The sequence below is a fragment of the Gouania willdenowi genome, chromosome 6, assembly GCF_900634775.1.
Source record: "Gouania willdenowi chromosome 6, fGouWil2.1, whole genome shotgun sequence".
NCBI classification, from domain to species: domain Eukaryota; kingdom Metazoa; phylum Chordata; class Actinopteri; order Blenniiformes; family Gobiesocidae; genus Gouania; species Gouania willdenowi.
The window spans coordinates 2,638,426-2,658,656 of record NC_041049.1 but is presented as its reverse complement, the minus strand read 5'-3'; the positions used below and the strand labels follow the sequence as shown (position 1 = coordinate 2,658,656).

The 20,231-nt window shown below is 39.4% G+C and overlaps 1 protein-coding gene across 2 annotated transcripts; it reads left to right on the top strand.

Moving 5' to 3' along the window:
• The first annotated feature begins 347 nt into the window (after positions 1–347).
• syt10 (synaptotagmin X) lies at positions 348–18,163 on the top strand. 2 transcript variants are annotated; one of them, XM_028451379.1, is made up of 7 exons: positions 348–585; positions 2,861–3,257; positions 5,586–6,147; positions 15,851–15,971; positions 16,121–16,292; positions 16,515–16,644; positions 16,791–18,163. In XM_028451379.1, exons 1-7 carry the CDS (start codon positions 390–392, stop codon positions 16,860–16,862), a joined length of 1,650 nt encoding a protein of 549 aa, XP_028307180.1. In that variant the 5' UTR covers positions 348–389; the 3' UTR covers positions 16,863–18,163. The 2 variants fall into 2 exon arrangements, with proteins under 2 accessions (XP_028307180.1, XP_028307181.1); XM_028451380.1 differs by having other exon boundaries at positions 387–585; positions 16,515–16,677.
• Positions 18,164–20,231: the final 2,068 nt, after the last annotated feature.

Here is a 20,231-nt window from a genome sequence, read left to right as displayed (position 1 = left end):
TATATCTATATCTATCTATATCTATATCTATCTATCTATCTATCTATCTATCTACTCATCTCTATCTATCTATCTATATCTATCTATCTATCTATCTATCTATCTATCTATCTATCTATCTATCTATCTACTCATCTCTATCTATCTATCTATCTATCTATCTATCTATCTATCTATCTATCTATCTATCTATCTATCTATCTATCTATCTATCTATATCTATATCTATATCTATATCTATCTATATCTACGCTATGTATGTGAAGTGGAAGCCCTCCCCATCTCAGAAAAGAAGCAGAGACCTGTTGATGCTCAGCACTGATCGATCATTCGATCATTCGATCATGGAGCAGGACGCAGCGCTCCGCCGCGCGTAAAGAGGCGCACCGATGAACCGCCGCCACTCCACCGGCGCGCAATGGCTTAACCGGAGAGACATGAGCGTCCGCACGGAGGACAGCATCACGCTGTGCCATCGGGCTCTGCAGATCGTCACCGAGCTGTGTCTCACCGGACACGTGGAGCGGGAGAAATGCGCGGATATTTTCCCGCTGGAGAGTCACATAGCAGGTAAAGGACGAGCAGGTAAATGGAAGAAAAAAGTCTTTTTTTATTCTTCGAGAACAACACAAAGCACGTTATGTTACACTTCTTTAAGTGCACATTTCAAGAGTTTAGAATGACAAAAAGCATGTATTCCTTTTCTTTATATAACTTGGATTCTGTTTCTCAGTGGTTTTAAACCCTTCTTTTTATCACGTCTCCTTTATTATTGATTATTTATCACAATCTGAGTCAAAGTCATTCATTTATTATTTATTCATTCATTATTCCTCACATTTTTGGACCTGTTGGCATCTCATCTTTGGCTGTTAACGTGTTTTCAGCTCAGTTTATTTACCATCTCTGAAAATCCTGCATTTTATCACACACACACACACACACACACACACACACACACACACACACACACACACACACACACACACACACACACACACACACACACACACACACACACACACACAGTGGTTCTCAACCGGTGGGCTGGAGCTCAAAAAGTGAATCGTGGACATTTTGTACTGATAGAAAGGGATTTATTTTAAGAATCTTGTGCTTTTACTTTGAAGGAGATTTATTTATGTTGCACATTTTGGTTTGACCTTGTTTCTAAATGTCACCTGTTGTTTAGTTTTTTTTATCTCTGCAGAGCAACGTGTGGAAGAAAAAACAGTTTTGGTAAAAATATTTTGATCTTCTGTTTTCAATTAGATTTTTTTTTTATTGATCTACAATTAGCCAAAAATATTCAATGAAAATTCAAATTATTATTACTACTAAAATGATACTTGGCCATTGTTTTCTTCAATTATTTGCACTGGTTTTCATCATCTTTACTCTTAAATTCTTTCTTGTGCTCGTTAATCACACCATTGCAATAAACTTAACAATCAGTATTTCAGTCTGATTTATTCTGAAGTGTTTCAGTTTTCTCATCGTACTTTGTCCCGTTTTTTTAAATTATTTTTTCATCTTTACGGTGAATTTTTGCTTATGCCAGTCCCTTCGAAATTTGTAAATTGAAATGCTAAAAGCATTCTCATTGGTGTAAATTGTTTCCTCTAATCCATTATCAAACGCGCTAAGCTTCCTTTTGTTTGCGGGAAAGACAATTCAAGATTGATTTGACACGAGGTACATTTAATTAATAATAAAATCGTCGGAAATGCCGCAAATCGGGCAAAAAATTAAAATCGCATCGTTACACCCAAGCCTTTGCCTGCATGTGAGGTTTGAAAATACTCCATTTTTTGTATATATTTTACAGTGCCTCTGGTTTTCTGTGTAATTTATTAACCCCATTAAAAAAAACAGTTTGAAGTTGTCACTTTTCGCAGCTACGTCCGTGTAAAGTTGAAATGTGTTTTTGATGGACTCATGGCGCATCCTTCGAATAAAGGATAGGTTCTCAACTAGTGGGTGGGGACCCAAAAGTGCATCTCGGACTCATTTTGTGGGTCACAAAATATTTGCAAAAAACACAAGGGTGCTATCACACCGGTTTAGTCATGGACTCGGTCCGAATGGGTGGAGGACAGATGATAATTTTATCACCGTGGTTTGGCTCAAACAACTTCTGATCAACTCCAAACAGCCTCTGGTGCAGTTCTATGAGCTAACCAGTTGAGGGCGCTGTTACTGGAGTAGAGACTTTTCAGGTAGAGAAATAGAAACCTGAAGAAGAGACTCTCACCTATGGGTCAAAGCCAGCACTGTAGAGTTCTCACAAACTTCTTCCTTCTCTGTTTTTTATCAACATTAATCAATGGAGCAGCAACAAGTTGTCGTGATTTTAAAGCCAAGTTTTGCACCATCGACAATTCTTTCTGACCACCCACAATGCCGTCTCCTCTACATCATCTCCGATACTTACTGTTTTTAGCCACGTTTGCGTTCACTGGGCTCCTAAATTACTCTAGACTTTGATTCGAATGGCTCAGGGACCGGCAGAAACGATCGCTCTAGAATTACAGTTTGATCTGCTCTAGATCTCATTTGCGTGTTGAACGAGGAGGACTATCGTAGAGTGTTTTAACCGCTCTAGGATCCGTCGGTTCGACTTTGGCAACTTTAATTGCTTAAATGGCCTGTGATGAGTTGCTTGAGCATAGTCGAGCTTCTTACTCGCTTCATCCACCCCAGTGATGTGACGACTGGGGGAGTTAGAATGGACAATGATCTGCTACTAATGTCCAATGTCTTCGTCCACAGGTGCCTTTGTTTCCTCTTCTTCCTCACAGCCTGCTCTGTCTTCCTCTTTCCTGTGTGTTTGTCTGTTCTTCTTCTCCTTCACTCCTAGACATCTCCATCAGCCTCCTGGCTGTGGTGGTGGGTTTCTGTGGCCTCGCCCTCTTGGTGGTTTCTCTCTTTGTCTTCTGGAAGCTGTGCTGGCCCGTGTGGAGGACCAAAGCTCTGTCCACACATGCTGAAAATGGCCTCCCCGTGGCTTTGCCGGAGCATTCGTGCAGCCGAGCGCCAAGCGTCTCCAAGCAGAAAGCGCTGGAGCCAGAGAAGATCAAGCACCCGATGGAGGTCAAGGCCAATGGGCGGAGCTCCGTCAAGCTGCTGGAGGCAGCGATGAAGATCAGTCAGACGTCGCCGGACATCCCAGCTGAGGTGCAGACGGCTCTGAGGGAGAAGCTGAGTCAGCAGGCAAAGATCCAGAGGCAGACCACCGAGCCCACCTCGTCCTCCAGGTACGCAAGAAAAATCTGTTCTGGGTAAAGTCTAAACTCCCTTCAGGGTGAAATTCTCAGGGCTGAAGCTCATCCACGATGGGGAAAGTGCTTTTAACATGGCAGGGTGGGCGGGGCTTGCAGATCTGTTTGGCGTAAATATTGGGGCATTATAGCGACTGAAGACAAATCAGGAACATTTAGTTTAAACTGGCAAATAATGGGCACGACAAATCATGAATGTGGTTAAATTGGCATAAATAAGCATGAAATATGGTGAAAAGAGGTTAAAAGTGACAACAATGGGTCAACATATCCAACATTAAGTGGAAAAGTGGTGGAAAGGGTTTATAAGTATTGAAAAAGTCTTGAAAGTGGAAAAATGGGCAGAAAAGGCATTGAAATTTGATGGAAAAGTGTCAGAAATGGGAGAAATGTAGCAAAAATGCATTAAAAGGAGCAAAAATATGGCAAGAAAAAGTGATGAAAATAAATTCAAATATGTAAGTTTGGTGTAGTTGCAGAAAAATGGTTAAAAAAATGGGCTCAAATTGTTCAGAAAATATTCTCAGTTTCTTGAAAGCATCTCCCAGTGTCTCATGAACCCAAATGGGGTCCTGACCCAAAGGTTGAGAACCACTGGCTTAAAGGGCAGCTATAGATGTAGAGGTAGCACTCCGTTACTTCATTGGTGTTCACCGACACTCAGTCTTTGATCCTTTTTGTTGCACTTGATAAAGTTTTTAAAGTTGAATAAAATCCAAACAGGCCTTATTTCTAATTGTCACTGATTGGATCAATCCTTTTTATTCATCCTTCATAAATCCTGTCAGAGGGTAAATGTTGGATGTCATTGTGTGTTTTCTAAAGGCTGAGCAGTGAGAAAAGGCTGTGATGCTGGTGACAGAACTGGAACTGTCCTAGAGCTGAGTTTGGCACGTGTCTCGTGACCTTGAAATGTCATTGCCCAGGAGGAAACATCTGAGCGTGTCGTACATCTTCTACCATGTAGTCACGTGTAGCCCCGGCTGCTATGGCAACACCAGGAAGCCACTCCAGTAATTAAACAATCAGCTCTGGCTTCTATTTTGTTTTCCAGTTGTGAGTTTAAACCCTAAAGTCTGTGATTACCGTGAGGCGCACTGACATGCTCTCAAGGCTGATCCCTAAACGCAATCTACATTTTCCCCTCCCTAAAAACCCAAATATGAGATGATACGGAATTCCCTGAAGTAAAAACTCATTCCGAGGGCCAAAAACAAAGGCCAAAAAGGTTTTGAAAACCCTAGTTTTTTTTTAAAAAAAAAAAAAACAAGAATAAAGTAATAGACATGATGATAATGTTTTTTGTTTTTGCAACCTGAAACCAAAAGCTTGGTAATGATGACCTGAAAAAGCTTGGAAATCTATTTTCACGTCTCTGCGGCCACCACACTGTAAAAAGGAGGAGGTCCAGTTGCTAGGTGACGAGAATGGCGACTCAAACACAGCCGTGCTTTTAGGTCCAAAGGCGTCAACTTTGCAGAAATGTGCAGGTAATTGTTGTTGCTGAAAACAGAGAATGGGCTTTTTTTGTAGTTAAGGTCACCTGTAATCTTCTGACTGCAACCATGTGGTCTCAGTTAATCTGTTGTATTAGATTTAAGGCATGATGTGCACAATGGTTTCTGTAGAAAATCAATAATGTCTTGTTTTTATTTCATATTTAGCCGTTAACAAGAGAAAAACAGGCATCAGATCTGCTGCTCTAGCCTCATATTGCACAGAGGTTGACCTTGGACAGTGTTCATCTGTGCTTTAAAGGAAAATAAAACTTATTTTGATTGCAAAATGAGTCAAAAACATGATTGTAGCTATATTAACTCAGATCAATGCTAGATCAATAGGACGGTTTCTGTCCTAATCTGCCTATTTGGTATGCACTGATCAGAGCAAAGTTACTGGAACGAACGGAGCCCCCACATTAAATGAGGGGGAAAAAATATAATTGGTTTAAAGTTGTTGTATAAAAAAAAAAAAACTTTTTATTTGTTCATTTAGTTTTCTACATTATGAAATGTTTGTGCAGCAGACAGAGAAGTCCATCTGCCTCAAATATCAGTGTGCTTGTGTGTACTGACGTCTCCACATTAAACGAGCAAAGGAAATGCTGATTTAAATAGGGGCGGTCTGCACCAGTTCTGCTCGTGCACTAATGATTGCTACAATCTTAGTGAAGATTGCTACAGCAGGTGAAGAAACTGCGTCACTAAAGGATTTAGGGAAGCAACTGAATTATTACCCTTTATTTCAGATCTTTGTGAATCCGGCTCTGAGACTTTAACACATGTCTTTTGCCCTTTCCAACAGGCACAATTCATTCCGGCGTCATCTGCCTCGACAGATGAATGTCACCAGTGTCGACTTCAGCATTGAGACGGTGCCTCTCCGTCAGTCGTCGACCTCGAGCATTGGAAGAATAAAACCTGAGCTCTACAAGCAGAAGTCAGTGGATTCAGAGGATGAAGCCAGAGCAAACGCGGAGACCTGCGGGAAGCTCAGCTTCTCTCTGCAGTACGACTACGAGGAGCAGGCCCTGGTGGTGAGGATCCTCAAGGCTTTGGACCTGCCAGCCAAGGACTTCACGGGCACCTCTGACCCATATGTGAAGATCTACCTGCTGCCCGAGAGGAAGAAGAAGTTCCAGACCCGAGTACATCGCAAGAATCTCAACCCCATGTTTGACGAAACCTTCAGTTTCCCTGTGGCCTACGATGAGCTTTGCAACCGCAAGCTGCACTTCAGCGTTTACGACTTTGACCGATTCACGAGCCACGACATGATCGGCGAAGTGGTGGTGGACAACCTCTTTGAACTCTCCGATCTTTCCCGGGAGGCGGTTGTGTGGAAGGATATCTACGCAGCAACTACGGTGAGTGTAAGCGTGAAGCCAAAAACAAGCTTAGTCTTTACTTCACCAAGGCTGCTGTTACAAAGAACTACGGCTCTGCTGGTAGTTAGGGTATTTTCACACCAGTTTAGTCTGAATGAGCGGACGACAGTTGATCATTTTATCACCTTGGTTTGGCTCGATTTGCATTCAGAGCGCAACTTCCGATCCGCTCCAACCAGCCTCTGGTGCAGTTCCATTAGTTAACCAGTTGAGGGGCCGTTACTGGAGTAGAGACTTCTCTAGGTAAAGAAACAGAAACCCGAAGAAGAGGCTCTCATTTTTGGGTCAAAGCAAGTGCTTAAGAGTGCTCAAAAACTTCTGCGTTCCCTATTTGTTCTTCCACAACATTCAACAATGGAGCAGCAACAAGTTGCCATGCTTTTGGTAGTTTAATTGCCCTGTTTTGCGCAGTCACCGGTAGGGATGGGAATTGATAAGAATTTAGTGATTCCGATTTCATGATCGATACTGCTTATTGATTCAATTCCTTACCGATTCTCATCGGGTGAGGGAATGAAATAATACAAATTGATTTATTTGCTTTAACTCTTTATTATCTTATCTTTGCCTTTTTAATTTCCTGCAGGCATATCAGCTCTCATTTAATCCACAGGTGAGGCAGTTATATAATATTTATTATATACATTATATGACACTGGCTACGAACATTCCAGAATAACAACTTGATCCAAAATTAATTCAAACATAAAACAAAAAAAATATTCTGTAAAAAGTACAGCTGCACTTATCAACGGTGGTAGATCAGATGTCGCTTATCTGTTCTTACTGGCTTCATCAGACAATCTGTCGCTTTGTCTTGAAACGGTTTAGTCTTTAAAACCAACTGTGTCCAAACCTTATCTCCTTCATCCTGCTTTTCCCATGTTTTGTCTCTTAGGCTGACATTTCATAGTAATTTCTCATGATGTATCTGCCTCTTGTCCCTTTTATTCCCATTATTCTGGTGGTTAAATGGCGTGCTCCAGTCCAATTTACTCCCATTTTTTTCCAGGATGGTGACAGTGTTTAGTATGATTGCTTTTGCTTTTACCATCTGACATGCTGGTGTCTCCTACTTCCACTTAGCACACAATCCTTTAGGTGCATTACTGCCATCTATTAGACCGGAGGTGTAACAGCACGTGATCCAGAAACAATCAGAGAAATGCTAAGCAGATCAAGTGGCCATTTTATGCTTTGGCTTATTCCACTCAGTGATGCTATAACTGTAGAAGGCTGATTGATGGATAAATGGAGTGTGCAGTCTTTCCATGAATGTAGTTGCAATAATAATATTTAATTATGTCATTTTTTAAAGGGTTCTCAGATCCTGAACTCAGTGACAGCACTTGAGGTGAAAACTCTCATTATAATTCAAGCACTTTAGGTTAAGGAAAACACCCACGCTGCATTTCCCCTTGACAGCCAGGTAGTGTGCAGACTAAAAAAATAACAGTACAGATCAGATACAAGGAAATTCAGTGATCTGTGACCAGAGGAGTTAAACCATGTGCAGACCTCGGATGAACCCTGTCTTAGAAACAATTCAGTAAAACATCTCTAGATTAGGGCTGGGCAATATGGCCTTTTATAAATACCGCGATATTTTTAGGCCATGTCACGATACACGATATATATCTCGATATTTTGCATTACCCTTGAATTAACACTTTGATGCACAAAATCACACCAGTATGATGATTCTATATGTCTACATTAAAACATTCTTGATCATACTGCATTAATATATGCCAATTTTAAACTTTCATGCAAAAAAGGGGATATCACAACTAAGTCAAAGTTGACATAACTGTATTTATTAAACAGTGAGTGGCTCAAACATAAAATTGTCAACAGAAAGTGCACGTTCTGTGCAAAATTGTCACAGAGACATTTCAAAACCAGACATTAGTGCAGGATGCAACTCACATGGCATTTCAAAACACAAAATTAAAGTGCACTTTTTGTACATAATGCCACTACAATATTTTAAAACAAATAGTGCCCTTTTGTGCATGTTGTCATTAAGATGACATTTCAAAAAAAAAAAAAAAAAAACAAAAAAAGTCCGCGAGTTTAACGGTATGGTCATTTTCAACACCGCACAGACTACAAGCCGCGATATATCGAGTATATTCGATATATCGCCCAGCTCTACTATAGATGCAGATCAAAATGATTGTCTCCACTTGGATGAAACAGTATATGTGGTCTGAGGACCAGCAGAACAATAAGAAAACACTCATAGGAACCTGTTGAACTATTAAACTTTGTAACTAATTTATGTTAGAAATGTCTCTGGGGTCATTCATATCAACTTTTAACCTCAAACACACGTAATACCCCTTTATATGTTAGCATGGCCATTTTCGGGATTTCAATCACGCAGCGCTCACCTATCAAGTTGTCATCATGTCAGGATTACTCTTTGTATATCTGCTCTTATATTATATATCATTTTAATCTGATATCTTATAAACGAGGGTGCATGCTCGTCCCACGCCTGTTTCCGTTTTTCAATCACAATCAACTCGAAAGTTGTCGCATGTGAGGAAAAACCTTACACCGCCCATACGGTGCCCATAAAAGGTCAGGTGAACGCCCTTAATGAATGACAAAAAGTGAGATGGAGGTATGAATGGTTGAGGTGGACACACGCAGGAGAGCGTAAATACGAATGCCAGAAAGGTTGATCCCGTTGCGTTGCCTCAGAGCGTCAGCATGTGATTGAGGTGAAAAAGAAATGGTCAGACATAGAAGCAGAGGAGAAAATGTGTATCACTCTCCATAGGAAGAACATCTGTTCAACAGGTGGTGGAAAGAATCATCAGGATAATTGGGGAACCCCTCTGTGTAATAACGGAGGCTGAGGGGGACACAGATGCACTATATGCGCCAGATGCATTGGATTAAATTGAATTTACTTGTTTGAAATAATAAAGATGAACAGGTAGTAGTGATGTAACGATTCACTCAACTCCCGATACGATTCGATTCATGATACAGGGTTCACGATACGATTCTCCCACGATTTGTTTTACAAAATGGGACTTTAGACAAATGATGGTTGAAAAATATTCCTTTTGTTTTTTTTGGGAAAAAAAATAGAAAATACTGTATTATTTTCCTTTTATTTTTCATTGTCAAAAGAATCCCTTGATAAACTATTCAAAACAATGCAATTTAACTAAAAATAAATCTCGAATGAAATAAATAAAGGAATAATACAAATCAAGAAGAAGCCTAATAATTTAAATTCTGGTTCTATAGTAAACAATGCAAAACTGCATAATAGTTATTTTTCTTTTAAAAGTGCAGCTGAAAATGTAACAATTTGACTTTAAAAAAAACAATCTGCACTGTATTTAGGTCAGATATTTGTTTGGACCAGTGTTCGGTTTGGATGCAGCTATTCTGTGCCGTGAAGAAGAGATGCTATGCTAGCAGACAGAGCTAATAGAAAAACATGACTTTTACAGATATTCAAGTAATATTACAGATATTCTTTCGGTGCTAATGGGATAAGGAATCATTAATGAACATGTTTAAGAGTAGAAGGCGGCCAGAAAGAAAGTAGTAGCAGATTCTTCCCACCGCCAACACTTCTGGATAGTTTAAAAAAAGTACTGCGATTCAATTTTCAGAAAATCAATATGAACCTTGATACCTATGAATTGATTTTTAACTGCCTTACGATAAATCGTTACATCCCTAACAGGTAGTAAAACATCTTTGGTACTATATGTTATTGACAATATTTAATTTAAAGTACAACCATATTTTTTCATCAGTCCCAGGGTGTTTACTGGTCGGTGGTGCTGGGGTGAGTGAGGCTGGGGGCACCGCAGCATCTCGTCCTCAAGGGGGGGTCCTGGCTATAGGTCTCGCAGTTCTCTGTAGATCTCCTCCCTCCGGAGTCTCCCGTGTGCCTCGTCCTCCAGCAGAGCCTGATAAAATACTGTGCGTCTTTACGCTATGTGAGTGGCAGGTGTTGTAGCCATATGATCAGCAGTTTTGTGTAATGATCATGTGATTTTAATTACAATTATTATATAAAACTATATTTGTAGGTGCGTGCACGTCACTCACTCCCTGGGGCTTTTTTCCTCTTTCGTTTTTGCAAATATATCCTTCATATATGATATGTATTGTGAAATGTGCAATATTCGATTATTTCACACAAACGTATCAATTTCACAGAGCTGTCTTTAATGTCATCCTTCTCCTGTTGGGGGAGACGTTTCCCGTTTCTCATGATTTTGTTCGTACGACAGGGTCAGAGCTGCCGTGGAGGTGTGCACGTTATCTCGCCAGGGTTTTTTATTAATCCCAAACTTTGCTTATATGTGGCTTATGCTTTCTTTTGTACGTAAACTGCATTTATAAATGAGGCCCCAGGAAAACACTAAATGGACATTGGAAATGGCTGTCAACACTAAAAGCACAAACATACTTGCGCGGGGAGTTTGCCGAGCTAATTAAGGGCAAAGCTCAGGTTTTACGAAGGCTGAGTTACACAAAACACTGCTTGTCGTGTTTTTCACGTCGACCCGCATTAAATGTAACACTGACATGCATTTCACCGCCTGGAGAAACATAGCAGGAGAGATGAAGACGAGCATTTAGTAGAGATAGGCTACGAAAGTACCGACACCTTTAAAACATCTCCCATAAGTAGAAGGACTACAAAGAAGTGCTAAGGATTGTGGGAAATGTAGGTTTTTACTGTAAACCACTATGCAGCGGTGCACTTGAGCATGAAAGCTCTGAGGAGTGCGGACAGTACGGGCAGAGTCCGTTCCACGGATAAGGGTGCGTTCACACTGACAGACCATTCGTTTGCTCTGATGGGCGGTATGAACACACAAACAATGTCTGATTCTGATTCTCAAATTTATTTCAAACGTGCACGTTGTACAATAAAGTAAACTGAAAAACAAATAAACAACAAACCAACAAGAATAGTCAAATTAACAATATCAATAAGACAAGTCCAAAAGTGAGTAGGATGAACTTATTTAAACCTACCCCTTCTCCACTACTTAATTAACAACTCCCGTATACATATTTAAATATACAAAAAATTAAAAATAGAAAATAGAGTAAATAAATATAACTAATTTATGAAAACACTCTATTGTTAAAGCCCCTCTTCTTTCCTGTACCTTGTGAAAACCATGTGTTTGTACAGCTTTTTAAATTGGGTCATGCTTGGTCATTGCTTGAGCTCCAAACTGTTCCACAACCTCACTCCACAAAAAGAAGTAAGAAACATAAAACTCTTTAACATTGTTCGTGCTCGCTGGTGATTTAAGTTGAACCCCCCTCAGCCTATACATTGTTTAATGTTTCCAGGAAGTAGATTGTATATTGCGGTGTACATGATTTGTGCTGTTTGAAAATGAACCAGAGCACTTAATTTAAATGTTTTTGATTTTAAGAATTATACATTTGTAAGTATTGCCCCAAACCTCTGCACATTAGTGTAAATATGGTGAAATCAGTGAACAGTAGAGAATGAGGGATGATTTATGGTCCAATATATGTTTTGTTTTGCTCAGAACTAAAATGCTTCTTGACAGTTTGCTTTGTACATGTTTTACACGAGATATACAGTTTATTTTATCATCAATTATTACCCCAAGAAACTTGTTTTCATATACTCTCAATATCCACCCCATCTACTTGTGTCTGTACTTGTGTATTCTTATTGCAGTTGCCAAATAACATGAATTTGGTTTTACTTAAAATAATTTGTTTCCGTCAAACCACATTTTCAGTTTGCACATTTCAGTAGTGATCCTCCCCTGAACAAAAAAATACTAGTGTCATCTGTAAATATAAAACTACTAATATTTTTCAAACTTTACATATATCTAGAGGAAATCAAACAGAAGAATTCTAGAGCGATTGTTTCTGTCGGTCTTGGAGCGTTTCCAATCAAAGTCTAGAGCAGACAGGTACGCTGTGAATGCAACGTGGGCTCCAAGCGAACTAAAAGCAGGAACTGTGAAAGATTACGTTCAGTGCACAGCATTGTGGGTGATCAGGAGAAGTAAGTAAGTAAGTTTTATTTATAAAGCGCTTTTTGCAGATAAAATCACAAAGTGCTGAACAGAGTTGTGGTACAAGTGCAACACAATAGAATAATAAAACAAGAGTGCATAAACATCATAAGACTAGCAAAATTAAAATCCAGTCAACTAAAAGCTTTTCAGCAGTTTTTTAAAAGTGACCACACAGTTGAGCTCCCTGAGAGACTGGTGCAGGTTATTCCAGAGTCTGGGAGCTACAGCCTGGAACGCCAGGTCTCCTCTGGTTTTAAATTTAGTTTTAAACCAGAGAGAACCGACGACGGTGCAAAACAGGGCTTTAAAATTACAAAAAGTACGGCTACTTGTTGCTGCTCCGTTGTTGAATGTTGAGAAAGAATCTTCTTCAGGTTTCTGTTTCTCAGCCTATGAAGTCTCTACCCCAGTAACGGCCCCTCAACTAGTTAGCTCAAGGAACTGCACCAGAGGCTGTTTGGAGCGGATCAGTAGTTGCGTTCTGAACGCAAACCAAGCCAAACCACGGTGATAAACTTATCAGCTCTCCTCCACTCATTCAGACAGAGTCTGGTGTGAATGCACCCTAATTTAAATGCTACTATTTGCCATCTAATTATTTATGCTGAATTAAGATCTAGTTATTGTTTCCCTTGTGGCCCCTTTTGAGATTTATTTGGCCACTTTTGCTCTTTGGTATTTGACATTAAACTTAATAAAATCAGCTTCTGAAAAACAACACGCCTGAACCCCAACATGATACACCTGCTGTAAGAAAGTTCTTCCTTTTTAAACTTTTTTTTATAACTGAAAATTCTAAATTCTGAAACGGGATGTGGGCTTGTCGTTTTACTGCTTGCACAGAAAGCTAACTGTGCATACGCTCCTGAATTGCTTTGATAAAACTGCACGATTAACATAATGAGCACAGCTGCATGCACGCATTGAACAGCACAGGAGGTTATTTCTCCCACCTAACCACGGTAAGTCAGTGAGGGCGCCGCTCACTGCGACCCACACAAAGGCATGATTAAATAAAAAGGTTATACAATTGCATCATTTTGATGTGAAAATGATCACGTGGCTCCAGCTTTTGACTGATTGAGTATTTCTTTATAAATGTACCCTTGGAAAACAACAAAAAAACCCAATAGGCTAAAGGGCATTATTACTGTTTACAAGCATTTGCACCATAGGATTAACAAGGTATATTAGTCTAGTACATTTTATACAAAAAGCATTTCAATATGTTTGACATGAGTTGAGTGTTCTGAGCCAACCTTTTCATGGATCTACACACCACCAACAGCTTTTCCTGTTCTTTCTAGTACTAGAAAACTTTCACTGTGGAGATGGACTTAAAGCTGATATCCAGAGTTTCTGAGAAATCTATGTAAAATTCTTTTGAAATGCGAAAAAATCCCTAACTAGTCTTTTACTATGGTCTACTGCCAGTGGTCATTCATATACATCAATGTATATAAGTCCCTCCTTCATCCTATAGACCCCTATACAAATGGAAACAATCGCTGTGATCGCCCAGCCAATAGGCTTTGACTTCCTGTTTTTGAGACTGTCAATCAAAGTGAATGTGGAATTGTGCACGGAAACAAGGCCATGCGTCATAACAGCAAACAGGTAAATGTGATTTTGGCTCTTACCTGACCCATAGACATATATCAATGCGACCCAATGCAACCTTGTTTTTTCCGCATTCAGAAAATTAGAGGCGTGGCTTCTGGTAGATTGGCGGCAATAGGAGGAAGTGAGGCTGTTTAGGGCGGGACATCGAGACGTTTCTCAGAAATTCCAATATCAGCTTCAAGGTGGTAGAAGGCTGTTTTAATCTGACCAATAAAGATCTTAGTTAATCAGTACAGTGAAGTTTCAGACTTGTTCATTAGCTTTAAGAGAGAAAACCCCAAGGTAACCACTTACAGCAGTAGTCGTCTTTTCTCTATTACCTAAAACAATCACTTCCATTTACAGTAGTTATGATTTAAGGTGCATTCACACCAACGAACCCCAGAGCAATCAAAACTCTCCAGGATTCAATTGCGCTGTTAGTCCTCGTTGTTTGGTTGGTGTGAACACACAAAGGAAGTCTAGAGCAGATCAAACAGGCAAATTGTAGAGCAATTATTTCTGCTTGTCTCGTAGCATTTCCAATCAAAGTCTAGAGCTATTAGGAGCACTGTGAACACAACCGCTCTCAAAGCGGATCAAACATAGGAAGTATCTGCGATGAGGGCACACGCCATTGTGGGTGATCAGGAGAACAGTGACATTGCGAAACAGGGCTTTAAAACCAACTTCTTGATGCTCCATTGTTGAATGTTGGTAAAGAACAAATGGAGAAAGAAGAAGTTTCTGAGCCTGTTCTTCAGGTTTCTGTCTCTCTGCCTAAAGAAGTCTCTACTCCAGTAACGGTGCCATCAATCAGTTAGCTCATGGAACTGCACCAGAGGCTGTTGGAGCAGATCAGAAGTTGTGCTCTGAATACAAACCGAGCCAAACCAAGGTGATAAAATGATCAACTGTCCTCCGCTCACTCAAACCGAGTCCACAACTAAACCGGTGTGAATGTAGCTTGAGTTGAAGGAAGTTCTCATTCATCCAATATTCACTTTACTAAACACAAGCACATGTATGTGAAATACAGCTGGAATACAAGAGGTGTACGTAACTAAAAAGGAGTAGGTGTATGCATAAAAACAAAAGACATATTAGACTTTTTTTTACCTCGCTAAAAAGAAGAGTAATTCTTCTTAAAGAAAAATCAACAAATCCTCTGTCACACATTAATGGGGGTTGAAACCAATTAAAGTGTCTCTTGTGTCCATTTCTGTAATATGCTAATGTAAATATTTACATACTAAAACTGTCAGAAATTACGGTTTGTTCGTACCTCCATCTTTGTCCTTCACACAAGGATTATTAATCCTGCTTCACGAGGACAGCTAATATCATCTCTCAAAACTTTTCTGACCATGATCTGAACAATGTTCTCCATAAACAATTATCGTGACAAGGAAGAAATACAGTTTTCCGGAACAAGAAAGCAAGTGTCTTCTTTGCAGCGCCGCAACCAAGCGTGTGTCACAAATGTAGTTCCCGGTGTAAGATCCTAAAGTTTGTCATTAAAAATGATTTGATTGATTGAGAATTATTGTTCATGACAATCAGTCGATGTAGCAACTGTCTCAACATGTGTTTCATATGCAAGGCTAAAATACTAGAGACATTAGAGACATCACTTTAATTCCTGTAGTACTGGTTTATCGATTGACTCTATGGATCTGAGTCACTCATTAAATTGATCCGGTTCATTTGAATAATTTATTTATCTCATGATCAATAACGAGTAATCAGCAATAAAAACCTCTAGGCGGAGCATATGGAGACCCAGACAAGTGAAAATAGCACCTAGCGCCTTGTTTGGCACCTCTAAATGTCATCCAGGGGCTGGAAAGGATGAACATGACATTATCCTCCCACGCTAAGCAAATGAAAGCCTCACCAACAATCAAAGCTCTCTGAAAAATAGGCATGTTTATTCGTTGTTTTGGGATTTTTTATTGCGGCGTTGAGAGTGGGCTGACAGCTCTGTCGTCTCCTCTCTTTCTCTCCTTCAGGAGAGCATCGACCTGGGTGAGATTATGTACTCAATGTGCTACCTTCCCACCGCGGGGAGAATGACACTCACAGTTATCAAATGCCGAAACCTCAAAGCCATGGACATCACAGGCTCCTCAGGTAAGTCCCCCGAGAATAAGACAGAGCCATGAATCACGGTCGGATAAAAGATTTTATGCAACACAGCCGAAAAAGTACAACTTTATGTGTTACTTCAGTGCACTGCTTTTACCAAACCTTTTATTCCACAATTTTATCATTTGTCTCAGATCCTTACGTCAAAGTTTACCTGATCTGCGACGGACGCCGGCTAAAGAAGCGAAAGACGACGATCAAGAAAAATACGCTTAATCCAGTGTACAACGAGGCCATCGTCTTCGACATTCCCCCAGAGAATGTTGAGCAAGTCAGCCTTTCCATCATGGTCATGGATTACGATCGGTTTGTACGCTACACGTTGTTCTTAACATTTGCCGGTAATATCGTTAATAAAATGCAATCATTTTGAATGTTCTCATTTGAAATCATGATGTTTTCCCATTGTGATGAACTTGATTTGTAAGAGGAGCAACACAAACAAGGACAAAGCATGTGATGACGATCGACTGTTGGCTTGTGTCTTTGAGCCATAAATTGTCATATTTATTGGTTTGTTCCTCCCAGGGTCGGACACAATGAGGTGATTGGCGTGTGTCGCACTGGGCCAGACGCCGAGGGCCTGGGACGAGACCACTGGAATGAAATACTGGCATATCCGAGAAAGCCAATCACACACTGGCACTCTCTAGGCGAGGTAACCAGAAATGGTGTCCTGTTATTCCTGAAGGTGATCAATTGTAGTTAAAAATGTAGCCTTTGAGTCTGTCATATCAATTTGAAAGATGTTAAACGATGACCTGTTGTTGTAAACAAGTCTGTTTTGGGTTTTTTTCCATGCAGTGGCCTGGACGAGGAGCTAGCTTCGAGAGTCAAGGTTCGTGTTCGTCACCTAAACCTCCGCAGACGCCCTGAAGTCGCCTGTTACCAGCTGCAGTAAAACACTTTTATAAACCGCGTTCATTCATGGCCGTGTGTTTAATCGGATGCATGATCTCAAGGTGCTGCACAAAGCTGGCTATGCACGACACTCCCAGTGCTTTGGATCAAGAGATTATTTGTTCTCGAACATGCTTTAAAAAATTTTGTTTTGCCATTCTCATCCTAAATGCGTAAAGCCAAAGGGTTCGGAAGCACAGAAACATACTGAAAGCTACATCGTCTGGATCAGAAAACTTAAAGAAGCTTTCTAAGCTAGCAGGAGAAACGGATACATGTAGCACAATTAGGAAGATCACCACCAATCCTAAAAGCCTGGCTAAAGCCCATATCTTTATTTTTGTATACCAACTCTTGTCCAGTGTAAACTTGTATTTTCTGATGGTAAGAGTAGCAGCTACAGTCCATGTAAAAATGGTCCAAAACTGTTATAAATTGTTATCGTTTTTGGTGAAGGTAAAAACCGGCTTATTATATTTTCATATTGCTATACAGTGTTAACTGTATCACTTTTTCACCAACTACAAAGTTGGACTGAGACTAAATGCAACCTAAGGTCGAGGTTCTAAAACAAAAAAATTCATGACATCCATCAGAAGACTAAATCTTATCAGAACTTATTTGAAGTGAAGCTGGCATGAAGGGGTGAGATATGATCATAATTCAGCGTGTCATATCGATACTAGTTAAATACAAATATGCTTGAATGATTTTAATGTCTAAAAGCTTAAAAGAGACTGAAACTAATTATATTATTTTGTTGGAAGATTAGAAACAAGACTAAATTGTGCATTTATGTCAAAATTAACACTTCTGCTAGAAAAGGAGCTAATCATCCTCATATCCAGTTGAGACTATTATATTACTTCAATATCATTGTATATAGCTAAGCACATTTTCCACAACATAAAATATAAATTAAATTTAAATTTAAAAAGGTGTAGCTTTGTCATGTATCTGTATTTGATTGACTGCACTACCATAGCTAATTGGGCTAACTAGCTTGCAAGGGAAGCCAAACATGCACAGTCACATGGTTTATTTGTAAAGATGAACATTTTTGCCCAACGCAAAGTCGTACCAGACGGTTTTATGTAGCAATGAACATTTCAGTGTTTACATCGGCACGGATCACCAGGATTCAGTATGGCAGGCAGTTTTTGGTGGAAAAGTGCTGTATTAAAATCAAAATGCAAAAATTGGTTCAAGGTTGGATTATTCATTAGCCTGATTAGCTTTTTTTTGTAGCTACATTATGATTAAGTTGTAGAAAAAGTAGCAGTTAGCTAGTGGCTAGTTGATAACCTTGGTTAGTAATTGAAATACTGCTGCTGCTACTACAGCTTTTGAAACTGTGGTTTCATTGTATAATTTTATTTACTATTTATAGCTAGTTATGCTAACTAGCTCACCCTAAAAAGATGCTGATCCCTTTGTGGCATGTTGCCCAATGCTGAGTCATGCCAGGTATTTTATGTAGCAATGGGCTTGACACAGCTGAGATGCTGCAACAATTGTTTTGTGGAAAAATGCAGAATTCAACTTGAGCTTAGCTTAGCTCCAGTTCTTGTTAGCGCCTACGTTCACTTTTAAGTTATTGCTACATTAAGTTTTGGAACAAGTTGTTGTTAGCACGTTCCTAACATATGTAGTTTTGACATGATTGGCTGGTTTCCATGCTATTGTTCAGTTTTAAGGAATAAAGACTGTTAGAAAGCTAGCATAGACTACATAGTTGGTTTTTAAGAGAATTCTCAGCTTTATCGAGTAATGCAGGTCGGTGGTCACATCTACAGCAGTGCCCACATAAACAAGGTAGATTGTGAACATATATGTATATGTTTTAAAGTTAAATGTTTCACAAATTTTATTTTAAAGCTCACACAGTGAAACTTTACATCTACAAATTCAGGGAAAACTGTCATATAAAAGAAAGCTCAGCACATCCTCAGAATATTTACTTATAATGTATATTTTTCTTTTAAGCCATATAACATTTTATGCACATAACCCAGAATACAAAGTCAGACTGATCTTATTTACGTATAATAATAAAAGATTGAATAAGGAACCGACATAGCAAATGGCTATATACTGTTAAAACCCTGCACACTGGCAGTTATCGCCGCACTGTCCCCTCAAGTCTTTCTACTTGTAGCATGCACGTCACCACTCTACACACGTACTGAGGGAAGCATTGGGATTCATCTCAAGTGGTGTTTATAGTGGTGTGTACACTCATCCATGGAGGCGTACGGAATCAAACATCGCGGTGTGTTTCTATTGTATGGTGACGCTTTGAACAGTGTATGCATTAGTGTAAGTTCTGTTTTAGTGGTGAACAAACACCTAATCCAGCTGGAAACCCAGTGGTGCCAACGTTAGCCTATCGAGTTCCTCCATGTTTAGGGGTGTAGAGCTTTGAGCTGTCGCTGTGTGCCTATTGGTTGAGTCTGTATTGATTATGAACAATTGCAACTGCCGTTATGATGACGTGTGTACAGTTTGTCATAACTTTTGTAACTATTGAACGTTTCAGGTTGGTTTTATTGTATCGGTTTCAAATGTATTTTAACAACATAAAATAAATAAATAAAGAGTCACAGCAGATCTTTGTCTTTGTCTGGCACGGCCGAACAGTAGAAGAAGTTCAGTCACTATATTTTGAGCACTTTTGAGAATTTTGTTTTGAAAGACAAATTAGATAGCAGGTTTCTAAAAATAAAAAAAGAGAAAAAATGGGGGAAAGAAGAAGAAACAAAAAAGATACCAGTTCAAGTAGAGCTGCATTCAATGGTTCTTACAGTCATCAATCAATCTGTTTATCCTTATTTTAATCAATTAATCATGTAAGAGAAATCACACGTGTGGTGGTCTTCATGCTTCTTGATCTTATTCCATAACTAACATACTGTATTTATTGACACAAAAACTTGAGCATTTTTATTGCACAAAATTAAAAAAAAACATGCAACAATTAGCAAAACTATTTACCTTTTAAATAAGTAATATTTAAAGAGTAACTAAACCCCGAAGTAGTGCTTTTGATTGATCCTGGTCCAACTCTCAATATTTTAGTCAAAATATTTCAGTTTTAGTTTGATTGGTTGAATACTTTTTGAGATATGGCAAATGTTATGAGGGAGGTACAGTATGTGTTTTTCTTCAATTTTCAGCTTCCAATATTTCAAGAACTACAGCACACAGGAAACTGCAATTTATTGTAGATATAGCTCCACCCACTCTCTCAGAATATAGAAAAAAATTAGTGTGTGTTTGGGTCTGGAACATTTTTGGGCCTTCAGTAAACCAGTGGTTCTTAAACTTTTTTGGCTCAAGTACCCC